The sequence below is a fragment of the Antechinus flavipes genome, chromosome 4 (assembly GCF_016432865.1).
Source record: "Antechinus flavipes isolate AdamAnt ecotype Samford, QLD, Australia chromosome 4, AdamAnt_v2, whole genome shotgun sequence".
Lineage (NCBI taxonomy): Eukaryota > Metazoa > Chordata > Mammalia > Dasyuromorphia > Dasyuridae > Antechinus > Antechinus flavipes.
In genome coordinates this window covers 113,793,571-113,815,535 of record NC_067401.1, presented here as the reverse complement: position 1 = coordinate 113,815,535, position 21,965 = coordinate 113,793,571, and the positions used below count along the sequence as shown (strand labels likewise).

Below are 21,965 nucleotides of genomic sequence, written 5' to 3'. Positions count from 1 at the left end.
TTCAAAAAAATCCTGGTAAAGACATTGGGAAGTAGAGTAGCTATAGAGAAAATTTAGCTTCATAAATGAGACTTTGAAAAGTCCCATTTTTTAATCTTGCCCTTGAAATGTAAAAAGGCTGTAAACTGAAAAGTGTGCCATTCTCTAGGATTTGAATTTTAAAAGGTTGGCATTTAAAAACAGAAAATATTTTCCTGAAAGAAAAGAAATTGCTTCATGTGTAATGCAAGGCAATTATTAATATAAAAGTCATTCCATATTTGATAATATGGAATGTACAGCATTCTAGTACAGCACAAATCAGTCTTTTACCAATTTTTGATTATGTTCCAACAACTTCATTTGGTTCTTAGAGGGTTTATCCCTTTGTCAGAAAGCTCACACCAACACATTGGTTTTTTAACCATATACAAAATAGAATGAGAATATTGGGATTGTCAAGTAAAATTTCAAATATTGGTAAAAATGGATGTGTGAAAAGTATTTGTAGAAATCTACTTGAGAGTTTATTTGTCATAGGATGGGTGGTATATGGGAAGTTTAATTTCTTTTATAAAGTTGAGTGGTCCAAAAACTTTTAGGGGCCATTTAGCCTTTAATACAAAGCAGATAGTTACATTTTTAATTATAAAACTCTTCAAGATCTTGAACAGAATGATTAAAAGGCAAGTAGTCAGTCACTGAATGTTAAACCTTCAATATGCAACTGGATGCAATATTGGCTTTTCACTACTTAAGAGAAAAGATCCTTTTAGATATAGCAATGGCGTCACCAGTGTGTACAGAAGAAATTTAATTTTTTTTTCAGCAATAAAATCAAAAGCCAACATGACGTATCAGAAAATTTTTTCAAAGCCTATTTGTTCATCTTCAGAAGTAAAGCTCTGTCTTGACAATGCCTGCTGTGGAAATCAGTCACCTTGGTTACAGTTTCCAAGGACACAGGCCCAGGGCTAACCATGGAAATCACTGAGGTGAAAGTAAACACAGCAGTACTGAGTCATTTAATGAAGTGGGTTTGTGTAAGCAGAGAAAGAAATGATATTCCTGACGGGAAAATTTCAAGACATTCAAAACTGTCATTGCCCTTTATGCCAAAGGAATCTTATTGAAAGCATTTCATGCAGTGTGTCACATAGAGAAGTGAGTCATATATCCCTGAAATCAATTGTCCTCTTTGGAGAGCTCATAGCATTCTGGGCTATGTTTTAGATTTAGAAACTTCTGCTTAATAGGTGAACCAGAAGCCAAAGAACAGCATTACTCATTAGGGATTGCTGTCGCAGGATAATGTCCTTTGAGCATTTGCACAAAAATAAACAAGTTGCAAGCCTTGGTTGGCAATATTTTCTGCTATCATCACTGATAATTATACATGGAATCTACTAGTGCAATCAGAAATGGTCAAATCCTTGTGTTAAAATGACATCTATGGCATTACATTTACAGGTTTGTGGGTGGATCCTGTCAAGAAATCTACTTAACTTATGGAAACTTGGTTTAATACTAAGGGAAGTTGGTTTAATACTAATAGGTGGAAGTCCAGTCTAAACACATCCGGGCCAGCCATCTGTCATACTGACTGATACTGCTGAACAGTTCCACTCCAATACATGTTACACTTTTCTCTTTCTATTCATTTGTTAACTGGAGTCAAAAACCAAAACTTCATGAATAAACAAAAACTGAATTTCCTTTACGGTTTGTCATGGGGAAGGGGGAAATACAGCAATTATAGGTAAATACTCTACACTCTTTTCTTAGCAATCCAAGCTAAGTGCAGTGCTGTGAGATAAGGAAAAATATATGGTACTTCAATTTCATTTTAAAGTAACATTTTTCTAAAAACCAACTGTTGGATAGAGTAACTGTCTGTTTTGGTATATTTTTCATAGTACTGATGAGTCTTCAGCAGCCTTTTTTTTTTCTCTGACAATTCTGTTTTCAATTACATGACCATCTCAGTTTACAAGGCAAAAAAAATTCAAACAAGAAAAAAAAATTCACAGCACATGAGCGCCTTGTCTTTTTAGATTTTAATTTGTCTGAAATGTCAGAAGCTCTTGCCATAAATACTGTTGTCCTCCAAAAGTGTTAAGAAAATTATATACCCACAACTAGGTCAGGGAGTATTGATCTTTTTATATATTTTTATACATAGATGGTCATCTTCAACAAAGAACACTCATTGCAAATAAATACCATTCAACTGTGTGCTGCTTCACTAATAGAAAAATCTTCCCAGAAAGTGTAATGGTTTTGGGCTTTGTCCAGAGGATGGGATTCAGGACAGGAATGTTATTAGGGAAGAAGAATCAGGAGGATTTGCAAACTGAATGGTTTGGGATATCCGTGCTAATGTGAACACTTTCCTATCAAGATGTCTGGACATTTTTGAGAGATGGTCTTCCTTAGCAAATTCAGTTCTAGAAATTAGGGAAGAGAGGAGAGGTTTTGTAACAATGTGATACGGTAAAGTTTGCTGGGACTTCGCACAATACTCTTCATAAATCTAGCCATCAGACCAAATGTTAATTTTAATCTTTTTATTTAAACAGTAAGCAAACAAATGCATTTTTATCTCACAGGACAAATAACATTTCTATATCTAAATAAGCAGACTCGGTATTTTCATAATTTCTAGTCCTACAATGGTATTTCTTAGGTCAATTATTCACAGTTTTAAAATTGTAGCAGCAAATGCTTCCTTAGAGAAAAATGATCATCTCTATATTAAAACATTGTAAGAGAACGAAAGATTTACAAACCTGGGGTATCTAACACAGTCTGGGCAGGAGGGTAATAATCTCTCTTCTCTTATCAGTAGCTCTGCACGATAGGAGCAGCTCTCAAGAGTGCTAATTGCTTTTATTTCAGATCCTAAGTGGGATCAGCAGTCCTCAGAGGTTACCAATCATGGCTTGGCGTCTCTGTAAGTGCCTTTTGCGAAGTTCTTCATATGGATTCATGGAGATTAGTTTGCATTACTTATTTATTGGTCCCCTCACTACCTGGGGCATGGCAGGAAAAGCTGGTGGTTTTGTAGAAGGTCTTCTTAGAGTAGATCTGGTAGGATGAGTCCAGGAGGTTTGGGCTCTACACAGTTGATCCAGAAGTTGGCACAGCTTGCATGATACTGATGTCCTCCATATGCCAGTTTGAAACTGTCTGTCTCAGAGTTGAATGCCTAGAAAAACAAAAATGTTGTGGTAAAAGGGGAAAAAGTCAGGTTTTGTGGAGTAACTGCACTATAATTGGTCACTTTTCCTTGAGAGGAATTAGATGGGTGTCAAACTCTCTGAATTCCCAAATAGACTGAGGTTTATAGAAGAATCGGCTGTGGCCAAAATGGTAAGATCAAAGCTATTCAGTCTGTGAAAGGTGAAGTGACAGCACTATAACTTTGCTCAAAAAGAACAGATTCCTGTCAATAACTTGGCTTTCACCAAAAGATGGCAAATGTTTGTGAAGAAAAACTGCACAAAGAAAGGGATGTGAGGCCACAGTGACCAGAGGAATCCTTGCTTTCATTTAGTGGGATGGTCCTTTTCTAATAATTTGATTTATACATAATCTAGCAACTGTCATTAATATTCACATTTGATTAATGAAACCTCAAATGAACTAAAAATAATTCTTATGTGATTGAGAGCTGATCTGACAGTGATGTCTGAATCAATTAAAAAGTCTAAAGCAATTACCAATAACGAGAATGCTCATAGCATTCACTGTTATCAAGACTTCTGGCTCAAAAATGACTGAGTTGTCAAAGATGAAAGAGAATTAGCAAGGAGAATAAAAAATCATCTTGTCTTTAGTCACTTGCGTTGGTTATTTAGCATTCTTGGAAAGATTAATGGAAATTAAAAAAAAATATATCACACTCCAAACTTAAAAACCTAAATTATTTTGACCCTGGAGTTTAATGGACTCGACAAATCCTGTAGCCCTTTAGTTTTGTAATCTAATCTGGTCACTATACTTCGATGGCTTCTCCATTAATTGGCCACAAAACTGTCCTGCTGATGGAGGAGGAAGAAATATGTGAAAAACCAATCATGGTATACAAGCATGCAAAACAAAGACAGAAGGGAAGTCACAAAGACACACTGATTAAACATTACGGCAACAAAAATGACTGAAGGATTCATGATAGGAACAATTCAGAAGGGTAGTGGAATTATCCAATATGTCTTCCACACATAATTAAGATGATGAAGCTAAGAAAAGATGTGACTGGTTCATACTTTTTTAGGATGCTCTTCTGCAGGTTTCTCTTCTTTCTGAAATAATGTTGAAACCAAAAGGTCAACAAGATTCCCAACACGTTTGCCTACCTCCAAATTGTTTCACGTTTGACCCTTCTTCACAGCCCCACTGTGCTTTGTACCTTGGCTATGTACACTGAAAATAGTAAGTTCATTAATTTAAAAACACAAACAAACTGATCTCTTTTCCCCTTCCCCCAACCAAATCAGTATTTAAACATTCTGTCCTGATTTCTCTTTATAAAGAAAATAACCACTGGCTCCTTGGAGCTTTATAACAATTATAGCTTCAGGTGACACACATCTAGTCAAAGACTGACTAGAGCTTTTCCCAAGGGACCTTGAAAACAGCATTGGAATTAGTCTGGGCAGGTGGGCCTGGAACTTACTCGGCTCCTGGAATCGACATTCAGGAGGCATACCCCACAGGCAAGTTCCTGGGCATTTTTAATCCCAGGACGCAGCATACAGGATGAGAAATCCAAAGAGTTTTCATCTGGCTATAAAGACAATGAAGACAAACGGTTAAAAGCCCAACAATTCCAAATGCTATTTATTAGTTCACCCTTTGATCACTGCATAGTGCTAGCAACAATCACATAATTACTAGTATTTGTTAGGAGGTTTGAGGCAGCGTACATGTTCTGATTTCTGCCTGAAAGTCCCTGTGCCCAAACAGTAATTATTTATGAGCAATAAGGCAAAATGACGTTCACTTTACTTTTGTAATGAAGTTTCCTTATTCTCTATTCTCACCCTCCTACCCAACAAAACCACGCCCATTTTAGCCCTGGTCAATATGGAGACTCAAAAACAGGCATTGTAGTTTCTTGAGCAACATCCCCGAGTTGGAGTTGTGCCTTTCCAGACCATACAAAAGGAACAAAGGAGGGCAAATCTTTCTCATAGAACCTTAGATTTGGAAAGTTTTAGAAGTCACTTAAGTTCAATCCACATCTGATATATAAAATTGTTTCAGCACACCTAATACGTGGTCAGTCATGTTCAGTTGCTTACATGTTCTGTAAGTTGCGATAATTTATGAGCTTCTGTCCACTCTGGTCAAAAGCAATTGGTGCTTCAGGTTTCTCTTTTGTAAAATTTGGGATAGCAGTTGTTCTAGTTTCAAATAGAGTTCTGGAGGATCAAAAAAGATCCTGTATATATGTAAAACAGCTTGGAAAATATGGTTTTCGACAGTAATACTTTAGGTGGAGATAAATGGGGAGACATGTATAGTATTCTAGACAATATGCAATTCGAAAGTACAGGTATGGCAACTCCTGATACATTAAACCTATCATAAAAATTAGATAATTAAAAATATAATTGAAAGGGATTTTAAAAGAGCTGATAAAAAAACAGAACACCATCTTTTGTAATCCAGACTAGAGACAACTCTTATCATGCTGCTAGAACAGAGCCACTTGAGAAGTGGAAGGGAAACATTTTTGATCTTTAATATTATTTGTGCAAGGTATAAAAGAAGTAAGGTTATACCATATTCAGTAAAAAAAAAAATAGGGTTTGGCATAATTTACCTTGTAGAAAAATTATGCTTTTAAGTAAAAGGATAAATTTAAATTTTGATCTTGTATAAAATCATGTACATGCAGTGATGAGGAGGCTGATTTCAGAGAAACCTAGACTGACATGCACTGATGCAAAGTGAGCAGAATCAGAATATTATACATAATGTCTATACTGGGATTATTGTTTGCTAGTCTACATTTTAAAAAACATACATTTCATACTACTTGTACATAAAAATGCAGGGCACAGAATCCTAAGTTTAACCAACAATAAATGGTTATAGTACTTCCCAAGAAAACATGAAGCATGATGTAAAAACTAGATCTCTGACTGCACCCAAATTTCACTTTACTACAAATTACTTGGTCTTCTCCCTCCTTTATCAGCTGTCTTTCAAGCATATTAATTGTAAAGTCCATAGCATATACTTATTCACTGCATGTCAAGAGCAGTTGTAAGTATTTGGATTGAATTTAGGATGAAGTGTGATTTTCATTATCTAAGCAGAAGTCGGAATTCCCTTCTCTGTTTGGCAGAAACTCTGGCTTTCCTTGTTTTCCAGGGTTTATAGTCTTTCTCCTTTTCTAAACTTAAAAAGACCACTGGGTAGGGGGAACAAGGTGAAACCTAGCTTAGTCCATCGCCATGGAGCAAGCCATTCACAGCTCTAAGCATGTCAATAAAGCAGACGCCATTCTAACTAAGAAGCTTGGAACCATCACAGTCTGTGTCCTCCTAGCTAATCCTATTGCAAGAGGGAGACTTTCTTCAGCAATACAAGAAACTGTGATTATTGCAATGATATGAACAAGACGGGGCCCTGCCAATCCAGAGAGGAGATTCTCAGAACCTCCGCTAGCATTAAGTAATGGTCAAACAGTAAAAACTTGAATTTTCTAAAGGTACTACACTTGCAATAGCCTAGCTGACATCACTCTGACAGTTCACTTTTCTGGTGGCTTCTCTTAATGGAGAAATGCCTACAGAGTCACTGCAGAGGTTCACAGATTTAGAGCTAAAGGGACTTCCCAGGTAACTGGGGAAAGAGAGGCTCTGCATCCTTGGATGAGGTCAGGCTAATACTAAGGAGCAGGGCTGGGATCTGTACCTGAGCTCTAACTCCAAAGGCAAAGCTCTTTTCCATGTGCTCATACTTTTGTCATCCCCAAATCAGGACCTCTTAGAACCCTAGAGGACAAAGATCAGAAAGATCCTACACCATGAGAGCTTGAGAATAAACACTGTCACTGTCTCTAAGTGAACATTCCCTTGCCTATGTTTCTTTTTCTTTTCTCCCTATTTTTTTTTTTTTTTTTTTTGCTGAGGCTATTGGGGTTAAGTGACTTGCCCAGGATCACACAGCCAGGAAGTGTTAAGTGTCTGACACCAGATTTGAACTCAGGTCCTCCTAACTTCAGGACTGGTGCTCTATCCACTGAGCTGCCCTACTGCCTATATTTCTTACACAGCACGTGTGCAGATCAGGCAAAACAGGTTCTGGATACCAAGTTTGTGTGCTCCTCTGGCCTCTCTTGTTCTCCTCCTAACTCCTTGATGAACAGAATGTTCAATTTGATTCCACAAACACTGTATGCACTATGTATGGAAACAAAGACAACTGCTCTTCCTCCAAGCAACCCTCCTTCCGTACAGTCTCTGCCCTTGAGAAGTTTAAATTCTAGACAAATCAGGAGAGGAAGGAAAAGATTCCATGTGTACACAATAAATACAAAGTAATTTTAGGAGAAGGAGGTCAGGGAAGGCTTTGTGGAAATGGTGACACTTGAACTGAATCTTTTAAAAAATAGAAATTTAAAAAAAATTTTTTTTTCTTTGACCTATGTTCTTTAGGATTAAGGTATATATAGAGGTCAATGGATTTTTAAAACACTAATACACCGGAGCTGTGAACTGATCCAACAATTCTGGAGTATAATAAGGAACTATACCTAAAGGGCCATAAAACTGTGCAGACCCTTTGATCCACCAATACCACTACTATGTCTATATCCCAAAAGAGGGAAAAGGACCCACACGTACAAAAATGATTTAAAAATGATTACATTAGCTCTTTTTATGGTTGCAAAGAACTAGAAATTGAGGGGATGCTCATCAAATAGAAAAAGATTAAATAAGTTGTAGTATATTAATGTAACAGACATTACTTATTATGCTATAAGAGATGAGGAGACTGATTTCAGAGAAACTTAGACTGACATGTACTGTTGCAAAGTGAGCAGAATCAGAACATTATACACAATGTATCAGCAACATTGGACGATGATCAACTATGACAGACTTAGCTTTTCTCAGCAATGCAGTAATCCAAGATAATTTCAATAGACTCATGATAGAAAATGCCATCCACACCCAGAGAAAAAAACTATGGAAACTGAATGCAGATTGAAGCATATGATTTTCTTTTTTTTTTTTTTCTACTGGTTTTTCCTTTTTGTTCTCATTTTTTTCTTTCACAACATGACTGACACGAAATAAGTTGAAAGAAAATGTCTGTTGTACATGTATAATCTATATCATATTGCTTGCTATTTTAGGAAGGTGGGAAGGGAGAAAAATTTGGAATTCAAAATAATTTTTTTGAACTCAAAAACCTTACAAAAAAATGAATGTTGAAAACTATCTTTACATGTAATTGGAAAAAAATACTATTAAGAAAACAATATCCCAAAACCAAACAAACCTCCTCAAATAAGAATTTAGATAATGTGCATATGGTACATATATATGGTACATAGTATTATTCACTGTTTATGGTACCTTTTAGCAAAATGTAGTTTTCCTGCTTATCTCTTTAGATGCATTTGCTTTTGCTTTGAGATATTATAATTACCCACTTAAAAAAAAAAAAAAACTTCTATTGAAGTAAAATAGATTCTGCTCCAGCCCTTTATTTTAATTCCATATGTATTTTTCTTTTTCAAGAGTTTCTTGTAAACAAATTTTTGTTGCATTTTAATTTCTAGTCTATTCTAAGGCAGAATTTTGTGAATGTATTCATCCCGTTCACTTTTTACAGTTATGATGTTTTTCTCTCCATTCTATTTTTGTATCCGCTTTTCCTCTGACTGTTACTACATTGTATAAATTATTCCCTACTCTTACTTTCTATTCTACTTTTCTATTAGATAAATGAATTTTAATACCTAAGTGTGTATGTGTATTGTATTCTCCTTTCACCAGTTCAGATGTGAGGTTCAAGTGTCTCCTATTCTGCCCCCTGTTGTATAAACTCTTCTTTGCACACCCCTTTTATGTGAGATAATTTCCCCCATTATTCTAATGCATACCTTTTCCCTACCCTTCTATTCTTTTGAGATCATCTGAACAGATTATCAGGCTCTCTGTTTAATTAGACTGTCAAATCTTTAGTGATGATATCATCACATATATCATTTCCTTATATAAAAATATAAACAGCTTAACTTGGTTTAATTCTTTGTAATCACTCACTCATATTTGCCTTTTTATACTTTTCTTGGTTCCTTGTATTTGTATGACAAACTTTTCAATCAATTCTGGTCATCATCAGAAATGCTTAGAGATCTGTTATTTTGTTAAAGGCCCATTTTCCCTCCTGAAAGATTATATTCAGTTTTGTTGAATAGGTTATTCTTTGCCTTCTGGAATAATATACTCCAAGCTCTTCATTCCTTAAGTTTAGTAGCTGCTAAATCTTGTATGATCCTGATTATGCTTACCACATATTTAAATTTTTGCCTTCTGATTTTTTGTAATATTTTTCTTTGATATGTGAACTCCAGATTTTGGCAAGATATTCCTGGAAGTGTTCATCTTGGGCTTTCTTTGAGGAAGTGACTGATACGTTCTTTCACTTTCTACTTTCCCTCAATTCTAAGAAATTGGGAGGTTTTTTTTTATGTTTTTTAAAAATATGATATCTATATCCTTTTCTTTTTCTTTTTTATGGATTTCAGGTATTCCAATGATTTCAGATTATCTTTCCTAAATCTGTTTTCCAGGTCAGTTTTCCCTATGAGGTTAAGATATTTCACATTTTCTTCTATTTAAAATAAAAGCCCCAAACTTTTGTTCTGTTTTATCATTTCTTGATACCTCCCAGTCAGTCATTAGCCAGAACTTGGCCAGTTCTAAATTTCAAGGAGTAAATTTTCTGCTTGTTTTTTTTTTTTTTTTGCAAGGCAACTGGGGTTAAATTACTTGCCCAGAGTCACACAGCTAGTAAGTGTTAAGTGTCTGAGACTGGACTCCAGGCCTGGTGCTCTATTCACTGTACCTTCTAGCTGCCTCAAGAAGTAAGTTTTTTGTACCTCTTTTACTATATCTTTCCTGCACAGCTAACATTTCTCTTCTCATTTTCCCCCTATAGCTCCCATTTAAAAAAAATATTTAAAAAATTCTTGCTTTAACTCTTCTAGGAATTCTTGTTGAATTTGTCTCCAAGGTGCATTTATGTTCTTTGAGGTTTTGCTTCTAAGTTTTTGATTTTTGTGCATTGAGCTTCCCTGTCTCCATAATAGCTCTTTATATAGTCAGTTTTTCTTTTTCTTTCTTTCTTTCTTTCTTTTTTTTTTTTTTTTTTTTTTTTTGGTTTGCTTCTACTTCTGGCCTCCATCTTGACTCTCGAGTTTATGTTTGTGTTGGGCTTTGCATGCTTTGGGGGTGACTCTGGCTTGAGATGCTGTCTTTTTATATCTGGCTGCTGCTTTCACAGCTCAGTCTAGGAGCAAGCTTTCAGTGCTGTCAACACAGTTGAGATCCCCAGGGGAGATCTGTTTTTTGACCTTCTAGTTTGAGTTCTGCAAGTTCCTTGACCCAACTTTGGGTCTAATGGCTTGTTCTTGGTTGAGACTTTCAGCAGCCTGTTCTGGACTCAGCCACTAATAACCAGCTCATTGGTTATCTCTGGAGATTCACAAGAATTGAACTCCAAATTCCCCTTTGGTCTGAGATGCTATACTGTTTAGTTTTCTTTTTCTTTTTTTCTTTTTTTTTTTTGCTGAGGACATTGGGGTTAAGTGACTTGCCCAGGGTCACACAGCCAGGAAGTGTTAAGTGTCTGAGGTCACATTTGAACTCAGGTCTTCCTGACTTTGGAGCTGGTGGTCTATCCACTGCACCACCTAGCTGCCCCTGAGATGCTATACTGTTCTGGGGATCAGTGCCAAATAGCTACCATTTGTTTCTTGGAATTTGTTCCTTGATTAGTATGCAGCAAGAGCCCATGGTTAAGGTTTCTCTTTGCCCTGGAGCTGTGATGCAAAATTGGGTAATGGGGATGTCAAATGGCACTCATTCTTATACCAGTGCTAGTTCAGGAAACCTGTGGTATCTCTGCATCTGGTGTTTCCTGCCCCCTGAAATGAGTCTCCCTCCCCCGACTTTTAAGTTAAATTAATACTCTATCCATTATTTTCTTAAGACTATCAACAAAACAGTAACTCAAACTCTGATTTATAGTATTTGCCAATTTTTCAGGTGTAAGTACTCACACTGAAAAATTTAATGAGTGATTCACAGTAGTCAGTATGAGTTGACTCTAGCACACCCTTGATCTAGTTTGAATCCTGGCTTGTCTATTTGCTTCTTATGACCTTGGAGAAGTTATGTAGGCTTTCTTTTCTTTTTAATGTTTTTTTTCTAAAAATTTTTAGGTTAAATATGGGCAATTCTTTTAAACATATTTCCACATTTGTCATGCTGTGTAAGAAAAATTAGACCAAGAGGAAAAAAAAACTTTGAGAAAGAAACAATCAAAAAGGCAAAAATTCTGTACTCTGATCCACATGCAGTCTCCATAGTTCTCTCTCTGGATGTGGATGGCTCTTTCCATCCCCAGTCTATTGAAATTACCTTGATTACCACATTGCTCAGAAAAGCCAAGACTATCATAGTTGATCATCACATAATCTTATACAATGCTCTTTTGGTTCTGCTCACTTCCCTCAGCATCACTTCATGTAAGTTTTTATAGATTTTTCTTAAATCATTGTATTGATTACAGTTTCTGAATCTTTCAGAATTTTGTCTTTACAATATTGCTGTTACTGTATTATTCTCCTAATTCTGCTCACTTGATTCTGCATCAGTTCATACAAATCTTCCCAGGTTTTTCTGGAACTGCCCCTTTCATAGTTTCTTCAGTACAATATCATTCCATCACATACACATACTAGAACTTGTTCACACATTTCCCGAGCAATGGGCATCCCCTTCGGTTTGATTCTGTTTATGGCACTCCTAACCCCTGATTACTCAGGCTTAAAAGCAAGATTTCTGGGTCAGCTATAGTATAATGGGTATAATGGATAAGGCTCTGCACCAGGAGTTACGAAGATTTCAGTTCGAATCCAGCCTCAGAATTTTACTAACTTGTGTGACCCAGGCTAAATTAATTAACCTCTGTGTGCCTCAGTTTCCTTTTCTGTAAAGTGAGAATAATAATAGCATCTATTTCACAGGGTGATTGTGAGAATCAAATTTGTAATAGTTACAAAAGCACTTAGCACAGCACCTGGCACACAAGTAAATGCCATGTGATTATTATTATTATCTTTCGATTTCCCTCTCTCTGTCTAAATCCAAATCCAAACATTGGACAATTTCTATTAATTCTATTTCCACAATATATGTCCCATCATCACTCTCCCCTTCTCTAAGCCCCTGTTCCTCTCTTCTGAAATACCATATTAACTTCTCAGCTAGTCTCCTATATCTTTTTCTAGGCTTCTTTTACTTCGCTCCCCAAATCTTTGTGATGCTGTTTGAAATAGAGGATAGGAATTTCTGCCATACACAAACCACTTTTAGTTATTTTGATGAATTTACAGTCAACATTAAGTGAACTGAACAAAAACTTTCCAGTCAGAGGATTCTGAACCCAAAATTTCCTTCAAAATGACAAAAAAAAAGAATTCCATTTCTTTTTGTGAAAGGACTGCAGGGTTATAACCAGTTGACTATAGTTGTGCTGCTTTTGGTATGACACAATTATAACATTTTGGGAATTTTTCTGATTTAGAAGATACTTATTCCCTTTAAACATGATATGCTTAAATTTCAGAAGCCCCCAAAGAGCTTGTCACTGGCTCCTGTCAAAGATGATCATAAAAAGGATTTTAGATTTGGAGCTGGATGAGATCTTAGAAGCCATCTAGTCCAAGCCCCTCATTTCACAGATAAGAAGGTTAAAAATGACTTGTTCCAAGTAGAAAGAAATGGAGCCAACAAGCTAACCCAGGTCCCTAGACACAAAAATCAACCTGTTTTCCACCACCCCACCAGCAAAAACCAGGCTATTCTGAAAGGATTTTGAAAGACCGTTAGACAGCTGTGTCATATTCATGACTCACAGGCTGCATGGAAAGAGGAGATGGGGGAAGACCTGTCAGTGTTTTGGAATCTGATGAAAATGTAAATTGGGAAATGATTAACAAAATAAAAATACAACACAACAAAGATAACTTAATTTTTTTGAGTGTGTTTTTTAAGTCAACATTTAGATACTAGGGATCTGTTTTCATTTGAGTTTGACATCACTGTTGTATAATCAGGGGTCCTCAAACTTTTAAATAGGGGGCTAGTTCATTGTCCCTCAGACTGTTGGAGGGCCCAACTATAGTAAAAACAAAAACTTTGTTTTGTGGGCCTTTAAATAAAGAAACTTCATAGCCCTGGGTGAGGGGGATAAATGTCCTCAGCTGCCATCTGGCCCATGGGCCATAATTTGAGGACCCCTGTATAAGATGGTTCAATAAATAACTCCTTTTTTTTCCCCAAAATATAATAGGATGGAACAATTCAAATTGAGTTTGGACACAATACTCCCATATTTTTAAATGTCATGTTATCTTTTCTTTAAAAAGAAAAACCTCAAAATAACTATGCCTTTGCCAGGTATTTTGTAAATGTATCTATTTTTTCTTTTCAAGAATGAGTACTGTAAGAGTGAAAAAAGAGGCTTCTTTTGGATACTTTTGCATAAATCAAATTTTCACAGAATTTGACCTAAGGACTACTAACTACTAACAAAGTGAAATGACTGATGTAAAAATCAAAGCACTTTGCAATCTTAAAGGAAAGATGGTTTTTTGAAAAAAAATTGCAGCCAAGAAAGCATCAACAAAAGCATGAGAAGCAGAGCAGTCTTGCCCATTCATGTCTGCCAGTACCACCACAAGGCAATCTGCAATTGCCTCATTTTTCTTTCACTGCAAAATGAAGGAACTTGAGTCAACTTCTGCAAATCTGGAGACACAAGTCACACAATTTGATCATCTCATGCTTTCAAATGAGAATCATAGGGGTTGGTTCTAGGTGGGGTTTGGGGGAGGAGAAAGAGAACTAATAGGGCCCTTAACATCACAAGATTTCTTACTTGAAACAGACAGGAGTATGGGCTACTGATGAATTCTGGGGTTTTCTTTGCAAGGTGGGACTACTTTTCCCCTTAATTGAATTATTAAATCAAGTAACCCATTAGAAGATGCTATTTATGAATGTGCATTGGAATAGATAGACTTTGGTGATTATTTTGTCCAAACACTTATTGATTATAAATGAAAAAATGGAAGTTCAGAGACAGCAAGTAACTTCCTTATAAAAAAGGAGCAGGGGGGGAGGGGGATAAGGACAGGATTTTCCCCTAACTTTGTAACAATCGTTTCCTTTACTATGGCTCCACTGGGGTCCTTAGCGCATAGCTCATTGATTGGCTATTGAGTAAATCCTAGAGAGTCTATCAATAAGTTGGTTTTGTTAAGAAAAGTATACAACATTCTTAAAATCTGAGAATATAGAAGTTAATTCTGGCACAGGTACAGGATAGAACATTCCAGGCATGAGTCACAGGCAGACCAAGTGTCTGAAGTGATGAAATGGAATGTCTTGTTTAAGAAATAGCAAATTAGTCAGTATCAATGGATCAAAGTGTGTGTGTGTGTGTGTGTGTGTGTGTGTGTGTGTGTGTGTGTGTGTGTGTGTCGTGTAACAGAGAGAGAAGAAAGTATAAGAAAACTGGAAAAGTAGAGGAGGGTGCTAGGTTACAAAACACTTTGAATGCTAAAGGATTTTATAATTAATCCTGGTTATTCATTTCCCACAACTTCTCCACTGGCTCACCCACACACCAAGATGGTCACATCCTTGATCAGACCTTTACCCATAAATGCATCAGTTCCTTGTTTATGAACTCTGAAATTTTCTTATTGGATCATGATCTATTGCATTTCTATTTCTGCTTTCCAATACTAAACTCTGCTCTTTGTCCACTGTGACTTCCAACTCCGTTTGGTTTTCACCTAGGCCAACATCCTTGTACTAATTATATTCCCCTCCTTCCTTTCCCATCTTGACCAGTTCAATTCTATACTGCTCATCTTTTCATATTGCTGATTTTGACCTTGTAGTCTCAGCCTTGGATCACTCTCACTATCTACCACAGATGCTGTTGCACAAAGGTGGATAAAATCACCAAACTGTGCTGATTGGGTCATCTATGTTTTTTTTTATAACCTCAACTGGACCTTCATTACCGCCTGGCAATCCTTCTCTACCTCCCTAAATAACCCAGTATCCCATAATTCACTAGTGGTTCTTCCAAACCTTTTCATTCCTTCTCAAACCTCCCATGTTTTCCATTCTCCCCATCTTCTCAGATAAGAACCCTTTCTTATTTTTAAAAAATTTGAGACCATTTTCTAAGATTTTCTCTTTATCTCAGATACCTTCAGCCACTTTCTCCACCTATATGAGTCTCATATAATGAGGCCGATGGCCCTTCTCCTGGTTAAACACTGCTTGCTCATGTAATTCCATTCCATTCTGTTTCTTAAAACAGATCCATCCCCTCTATTAAACTACTCTTTCACTTAGTTTCAATCTCTCCCTGTCTATTGGCTGTTTCCCTACTCAAACATTCCATATTGTTGTGAATCTCTCCTGAACATTCAGTATGTCAGAAGTGGGAACTGAATCCAGATTTGATGCTGAATAATTGCTTTCTATTCATTGTACCTGATTAATTAGGTAATCATGGAACGGGACTATTTTCAAGACAGATCCCAGTAATTCAAGTCTTTTAAGTTTAAATGTGGGGCTGAGAGGATTAAATTTTGTTTTCGTTTACCTTTTGCCCTTCCCTCCCCCTTTTTCCATTTTTCTTCCCCCCTCTCTCTTTTGAGTCCGTCTCTCTGTCTCTCTTTCATTCATTTTGTCTTCTGCTAGGAACAACGAATAAATCAAGTATGTTTATAGACCAGAGCATTTCTCTGGTAGCTTACATGAAATCCTGCCCTTCTAATTGGTAGTATAAAAAATGATTTTCTTTTCCTCACTATGCTACACAGCCTCAACAAATGTCACCACTTACCTGTTATAAAGATTAAATATGCATCATAACCACTCCTGATAGCACACCAAAAGAAAGCCTCTCTCTACTTTAAGAACAAAGCTTCTGGGGAAGAGGGCATTGGATGGGATGATCTTACCGTGAGTGTGGCAAGTGACATGAACCCTATCAGGTTGTTCCATGTCTTATCAATGTCCTTCAACAGCTGCTGGAGATTTTCACTGCACACTGCGGTGGCCTTGATCCCTAGCTCCACACGTTTGGTTACTCTGTACACCTCAACAACACCTGTGAACAAGAGTAAACGTTCAGAAGGCCAGGTAAAGAGGCAAGCATCATCATATTTGGGCAATACTTTAATGGGAACAAAGAAATGATCACAACAGAGTCAAAAGCCTCACTGGCCCATGTATACAAAGCCCACAAAGCAAGGATCTTCCCAAAGACACAAGTCTGGAGACTTCATGGACCCTTCTTTAAAGTCTTTTAGGATTCATTTGTTGACATTCAGAGGGTGGTTTTAACTTGACTTAAGGAGGAACACAAAGTCTAGTTAGGGGAAGAAACTTAGGTTATACAATAAGAATCAAGGAAACCACAATTTCTGATTCTACTCCTATTTTATCACTATCCTGGGATGCTTTTGTGTTGTCATTTTCTCCATTTGCAAATATCAGTCTAACATAAATTATATCTGGCTTGAGGTTTTTTAATTAAAAATGCTTCACAGCATATATGAAACAGACAATGAAAATTGAAAGCACCATGATTTTCAATAAACAAAATACAAAGTTACATACCTAATAAATATTCCATGCCCTGTGCTGACTGAATTACTTCTGTGCAAACAGATGAACTACTGATTCCATTTAGAGTGTCATTTGCCTTCTTAATGATCTAAAAGACATGATATGACAATGTCATTAGATTATCTCTAAGAAAAAAGTGATCAATGACACAATCAAAAGTGAATATTGCAAAATTATGAAGAAAAAGCACAGCCCCAAGGAAGAGATATGAGAAGACACCGTCCCTAACTCTTTTGTAGAAATGAGAGGTTCATGAAACACTGAATATATCTTCAGTTATTTTGATGTATAAATCAATTTTACTGGTTGTTTATCTTCTTTTCTTTTAAATAGTCTTTATTATATGGGATGACTTTCTACTGGGGTAGAGGGGAATGTTAGAGTTAGAAATTTAAATCATGTGAAAAGATATCAATAAAATGTATTTTTAAAAATGGTTAACAGTAATAAAATTAAATTTACCATTGTTATTGAATCAAATTTAATAGCCAAAAGATAAGTATATAAATCTTATAAAAGTTCCTTTTGAAATATGGACTTTTGTGATCCATAACTTATAAAGAAGTTTATAACAATCAGAAGATTTTGAGCTGGAAGGGATCTAATCCATTTCCCTTATGTTTCATCTGAAGAAACAGGCTCTCAGAGACTTTAAAAGATGTGCCTCAGGTCGCATAAGTGGGCAGTATCTGAGGCAGGATTTGAATTTATTCTCTAACTTCAAATGGAGTACTGCTCTTTTTGCAGTACACCCCTACTGCCCTCAGAATTGTTAAATCAGGAAGAAATCATCCTTCTGCTCTTGTCCTCCTGCCACTGTCTTCTCTTCATTCTCTCACCTCTCCTCTTTGAAGTGACAAGGTTTGTGCTTTACTCACAAAATCTCCAACTTAGAGATCGTTTTACTTTAGGAATAAAGTTAAAGATAGTTCATTATCTTAAATACAGTCATAGGTACTTAAAGGAATACTGACTTGGTAAGCCAAACATTCTTGTAAAAAACTTTATTTAGATGGATCAAATTCAAAGAAAAGGAGGGATATCTGACATCAATAATGTAGTACTCATCACTGAAATTTGGGTGTTACTCCAGTTCTCGCTTAGGAACATCCTTACTCGATCCTAAGGAGGGTAAAATGTGGCCCTAAGGGGGAAAAAACTATGTACAGAAATATATCTAACACTATAAACTATATACTCACAAGTAGAGCACTTCCCAAACATCTCTGCCATTCATATGCATATCTTTCATTCTCCTGTTAAAAAAGAAAGGACTACCTTAAAACGGCAAAGAGCAAGCCTGACACTTTTTATTTTAGCTTAAATAATTTTAATTCAAAGGACATAAGGAAGTTTTCTTATTTGTAGATTGCCCATTGGATATTTATTCTCTAACAAATAATAGCATCTTATGTACAAAGCTTTAGGTATGGCAGGTGAGAAAGTGTGGCTAAATCAAAGTACTTAATCACAAAGAGGTAACAATCTAATAAGACAAGAAACACAGATTGTAGAGGACTTGAAATACTAGGTAGAGAAGAACTTTACTTGGATACACGATAAGGTTTGAAGAAAGGACTGGGATTTATGCATAAAGAAAAATGATACTAGCACTTCTATGAAGGACTGGGAAAGGAGAGCAGAGGTGGAAAGACCTTTACTAGAGTGGTTACAATGATGATAAGGAGGGGACAGATATTTCACCTATAACAGGAGGACCTACCAATTGACTGAGAGAAATGAGAAAGGAAAAGAATAAAAAGGAATTCCAGAAGGTTCCAAATGTGGGAGAGTACAAGTGAATGTAGAGATTATAGAAAGAATAAAATTTAAAGGGAAATATAATAAACTTTTTGGATACACTGAGTTTGACATATAGATAGACCAATAACAGAAATCATCTGTAGGAATTTGGAGATGGGAATTTAAGATTCAGAGAAAGATCAGGACTATAGACACAAAGTTGGGACACTTTGCTACCATGGAGCTATATAGTTGAAACTGTTAGAATGAGTGAGACTGCCAAGAGAGAAAGAGCGGAGGAAAAAAGGTCAAAGACCAACTATTTGGGGAAATCCTTTAAATAATATAAAAGAAGCAACTGATAGGACAAGAGGGACAATGTGGCCTAAGCAAAAAAGGATGCTGAATTTGAAAACCCACTATATGAGCCTTGGGCTCTGTGTGTTCTTGGGCAAGACACTTAATCTTCTGTTTTTCGTTTTCTCATCAGTAAAATAAAGGGCCTATAGATAACCTCCCAGGATCCTTCTTACCTTAGACTTAGGATTTTAGCAGAAGCAGTGGAATAAAAAAATCTCTGAAGCCAAGTGAAGAGAGAATTAGTTTTGGAGTGCTCGATGGTATCAAAAGCAGAAAATGAGTACTAAAAAAAAGCTATGGAACTTAGTGATTGATATGAAAACAATTTCTGTAGAAAGTGAGAAAGTCAATTCTGCTGCAGTAGTCAAAGAGAAAGTGTGTAGTAACAGCAAGAAGAGGCATGGGTTTTAAGGGTCATGAAAAGGCTTTTTTAGGTGGGGGAGGCCCATACATGTTTGTAGACATATGTGAAAGAGCCATGTTGAAGATGCATGGAAGAGTGGAACTGGTGGCTGAGACAACAGCAGGGAATGGGGCTTGCTAAGATTAGACTTGCTAGGCAGCAGGAAAAGTAATCTGTCCTTGGCAGGGCAGGAGGAGAGGTGGTGTAAAATAATGCTGAGGCCTGAATGGGATGAATTAAGGCCACACTTGATGACCTTAATCTTCTAAGCAAGGTAAGAGGCTGTTATCTGCTCTAAGTATGGCGTTATCAGCATGTTTAGCATCAAAAAGCAAGAAGAAAAAGTCTGAGTCATTGAAAGGTTATGAGATAGGAAGTTAGGAAGGGAGAATCTGTTTTGCTTGACTATGAATATTTATTGCAAAAGGTTTTAGTTTTTCTTGTTTCTTCAATGAAAGTGGTGGGAAAGAAAATAAATGCTAATCTGAAAGAAATGGGAAAAAAAGGAAAGCAAATAGGTTTGTCAAATAGCAATAAAAACCTAATTATAGTTATTCCACAAACTTGTAGTGGGTAAAATTAGCTCAGTTTCACTACTTTCTCTGTTGCTGTTTAAATTTAACTACTGGCAGAAATGGTAAGATTTGAATATTCAAAAACAAAGGCAAAACTCCCTGTCCTAAGAATCCCAGGAATACAGTCTGAATCTCACATTGATTCCATTTACAGGATACTATTTTTGAGGAGGATTAACATTTTCATAGATGTTTACTCCAATGAAATCACAGTAATAAAGGAAAATTTTCTCAAGCTCTTCAAGAAACACTTCTTTTTTCCATGTGAAATTACAAAATAAATTTTAAAATTATTATAAAAGTTTTCAAAAGCTGGAAATTTGCTCCTCTTAGGAGCAAAAGCATGGGTAATCTACATGTCTCTTGTATCAAATAACTGTACTTACTTCAACTTCTCCAGTTAGGTCCTTGTATTTATCCCGGATAACAGGAAGAGCGGGCTTTTCACTTAGAGTGTTGGAACGATCTCTGAAAGGTTGCTCTAAAGCTGGAGATGGAGTGGAACGACTTATTTCTTTATCTCCAAGGCTCAAGCTTCTTTTATGAGATCCTAAGAAGTATTCAAAGTGCAATCAACGGGTTTCTATAATATCTCATGAATTTAAACCCAGTCAAGGAAAATCTTTTAAAATTGGAAATAGTCAATTTATTACTGATTCATTTCTTCTAATCTTCCCACAGCATGTGTTTGCCCGATGGAGATAAGAGGTATGGCCCACATGAGAATCAAACCTATGACATCTTGATTTCCTCAGCAGTGCTCTAAACAAATGAACTAATTAGCCACATACTATTATCTTCATTTCTTTAGCTTACTAAAGGTAAGATGTCCAACCTAATCTCAGTGTAATTGTCCTACTGGCCTCAGCTTAGTCCTAAAGAAAACTCATTCAATCTTTTCCCATAGACATTAATTTCATATCTAGAAAATGTTTCTTTCCTTTAGTAACTCTGATCAACACAATGACCAACCACAATCCCAAAAGACTCATGATGAAACATGCTCTCTATCTCCAGACAAAGAGCTGATGGACCTACAGATTTTGAGGCTTATTTTTTTCTACTTCTTTTGGACATGTTTATTGTAGAAATTTGTAATAGGTTTTATTTTTCTTATCTTCTCAATGGGTGAGGGAGGGAAAGAATTTGGAACTGGAAATAAAATAAAATTGAATAAAAAAAAGGGAAAATTTTTCTTATATTGGTAATAGGAAACAAAATATATGTAATAAAGAGAGAATGTATAATTCCAAGAAGCAAAACCATGACAGAAAAATCTGCACTTAATTTGCTCACCTTGAACAGAAAGGTCAAAAGTAGCCAGTTCATTTTTGATCATTTCTTCACTAGATTTCATCTTGCTTTGTGTATTAGCCACCAGAAAGTCAAATTTGCTGATTTTGGGCTTTTCACTTTGAAATTCTCCAAAGTCATCAGGACATTCTTTTGGAGTTTCCTGAGACATGCCACTGGCAACTGAGACTGAAAACATGGTATCTTGGCTCTGTTCACTTGCAGGTAGGTCCTGTTTTTTTATGAAATCCCCACTCTCAATGTCTCTTTGTTCAGTGGGCTGGGAAAGACCATTTTTAAAGTTTTCAAAAGCTGAAAATGTAGCCTCTGAAAGAGTATCATCACTTGGAAAGGTCGTCACTTTGGAAACTGTTGTCATGGTAATGTTTTCTGAACTGCCAAATGAAGTCTCTTTCTTCTGAAGAATTGAAGTAGCGGAGGAGGAACTACTTCCTGCAGAGAGGACAAATGGAGAAAGCATTCTGCCCGGAGAAGCATCATCCCTGTCTGACCACTCACAGCTTGCAAGGGCACTCACGGAAGAATTGCTACCATAAATCCCCAAAGTAGCATACTTTAAGTCATCGATATCTGAAAGGAAAATAAGACCCTACAGTTAGAAAAGTGGCTCAT

General features: G+C 36.3%; 1 protein-coding gene across 7 annotated transcripts in view; it reads right to left on the bottom strand.

Moving 5' to 3' along the window:
* Positions 1 to 2,531: 2,531 nt before the first annotated feature.
* SYNRG (synergin gamma) overlaps positions 2,532 to 21,965 on the bottom strand; it is an 87,034-nt gene continuing 67,600 nt past the window's right edge. For 4 of the 7 annotated variants that reach the window (XM_051994052.1, XM_051994054.1, XM_051994055.1 and 1 more), the window contains 8 exons: positions 21,336 to 21,923; positions 20,426 to 20,589; positions 18,161 to 18,214; positions 16,950 to 17,046; positions 16,289 to 16,437; positions 4,658 to 4,768; positions 4,248 to 4,283; positions 2,532 to 3,187 (listed from right to left, as the gene is read on the bottom strand). In XM_051994052.1, coding sequence (XP_051850012.1) covers positions 3,056 to 3,187; positions 4,248 to 4,283; positions 4,658 to 4,768; positions 16,289 to 16,437; positions 16,950 to 17,046; positions 18,161 to 18,214; positions 20,426 to 20,589; positions 21,336 to 21,923 — 1,331 coding nt within the window. In that variant the 3' untranslated portion in view covers positions 2,532 to 3,055. Of the gene's footprint in view, positions 3,188 to 4,247; positions 4,284 to 4,337; positions 4,405 to 4,657; positions 4,769 to 16,288; positions 16,438 to 16,949; positions 17,047 to 18,160; positions 18,215 to 20,425; positions 20,590 to 21,335; positions 21,924 to 21,965 lie in introns of all 7 variants that reach the window. The other 3 variants (XM_051994053.1, XM_051994059.1, XR_007953221.1) reach the window with 2 other exon arrangements.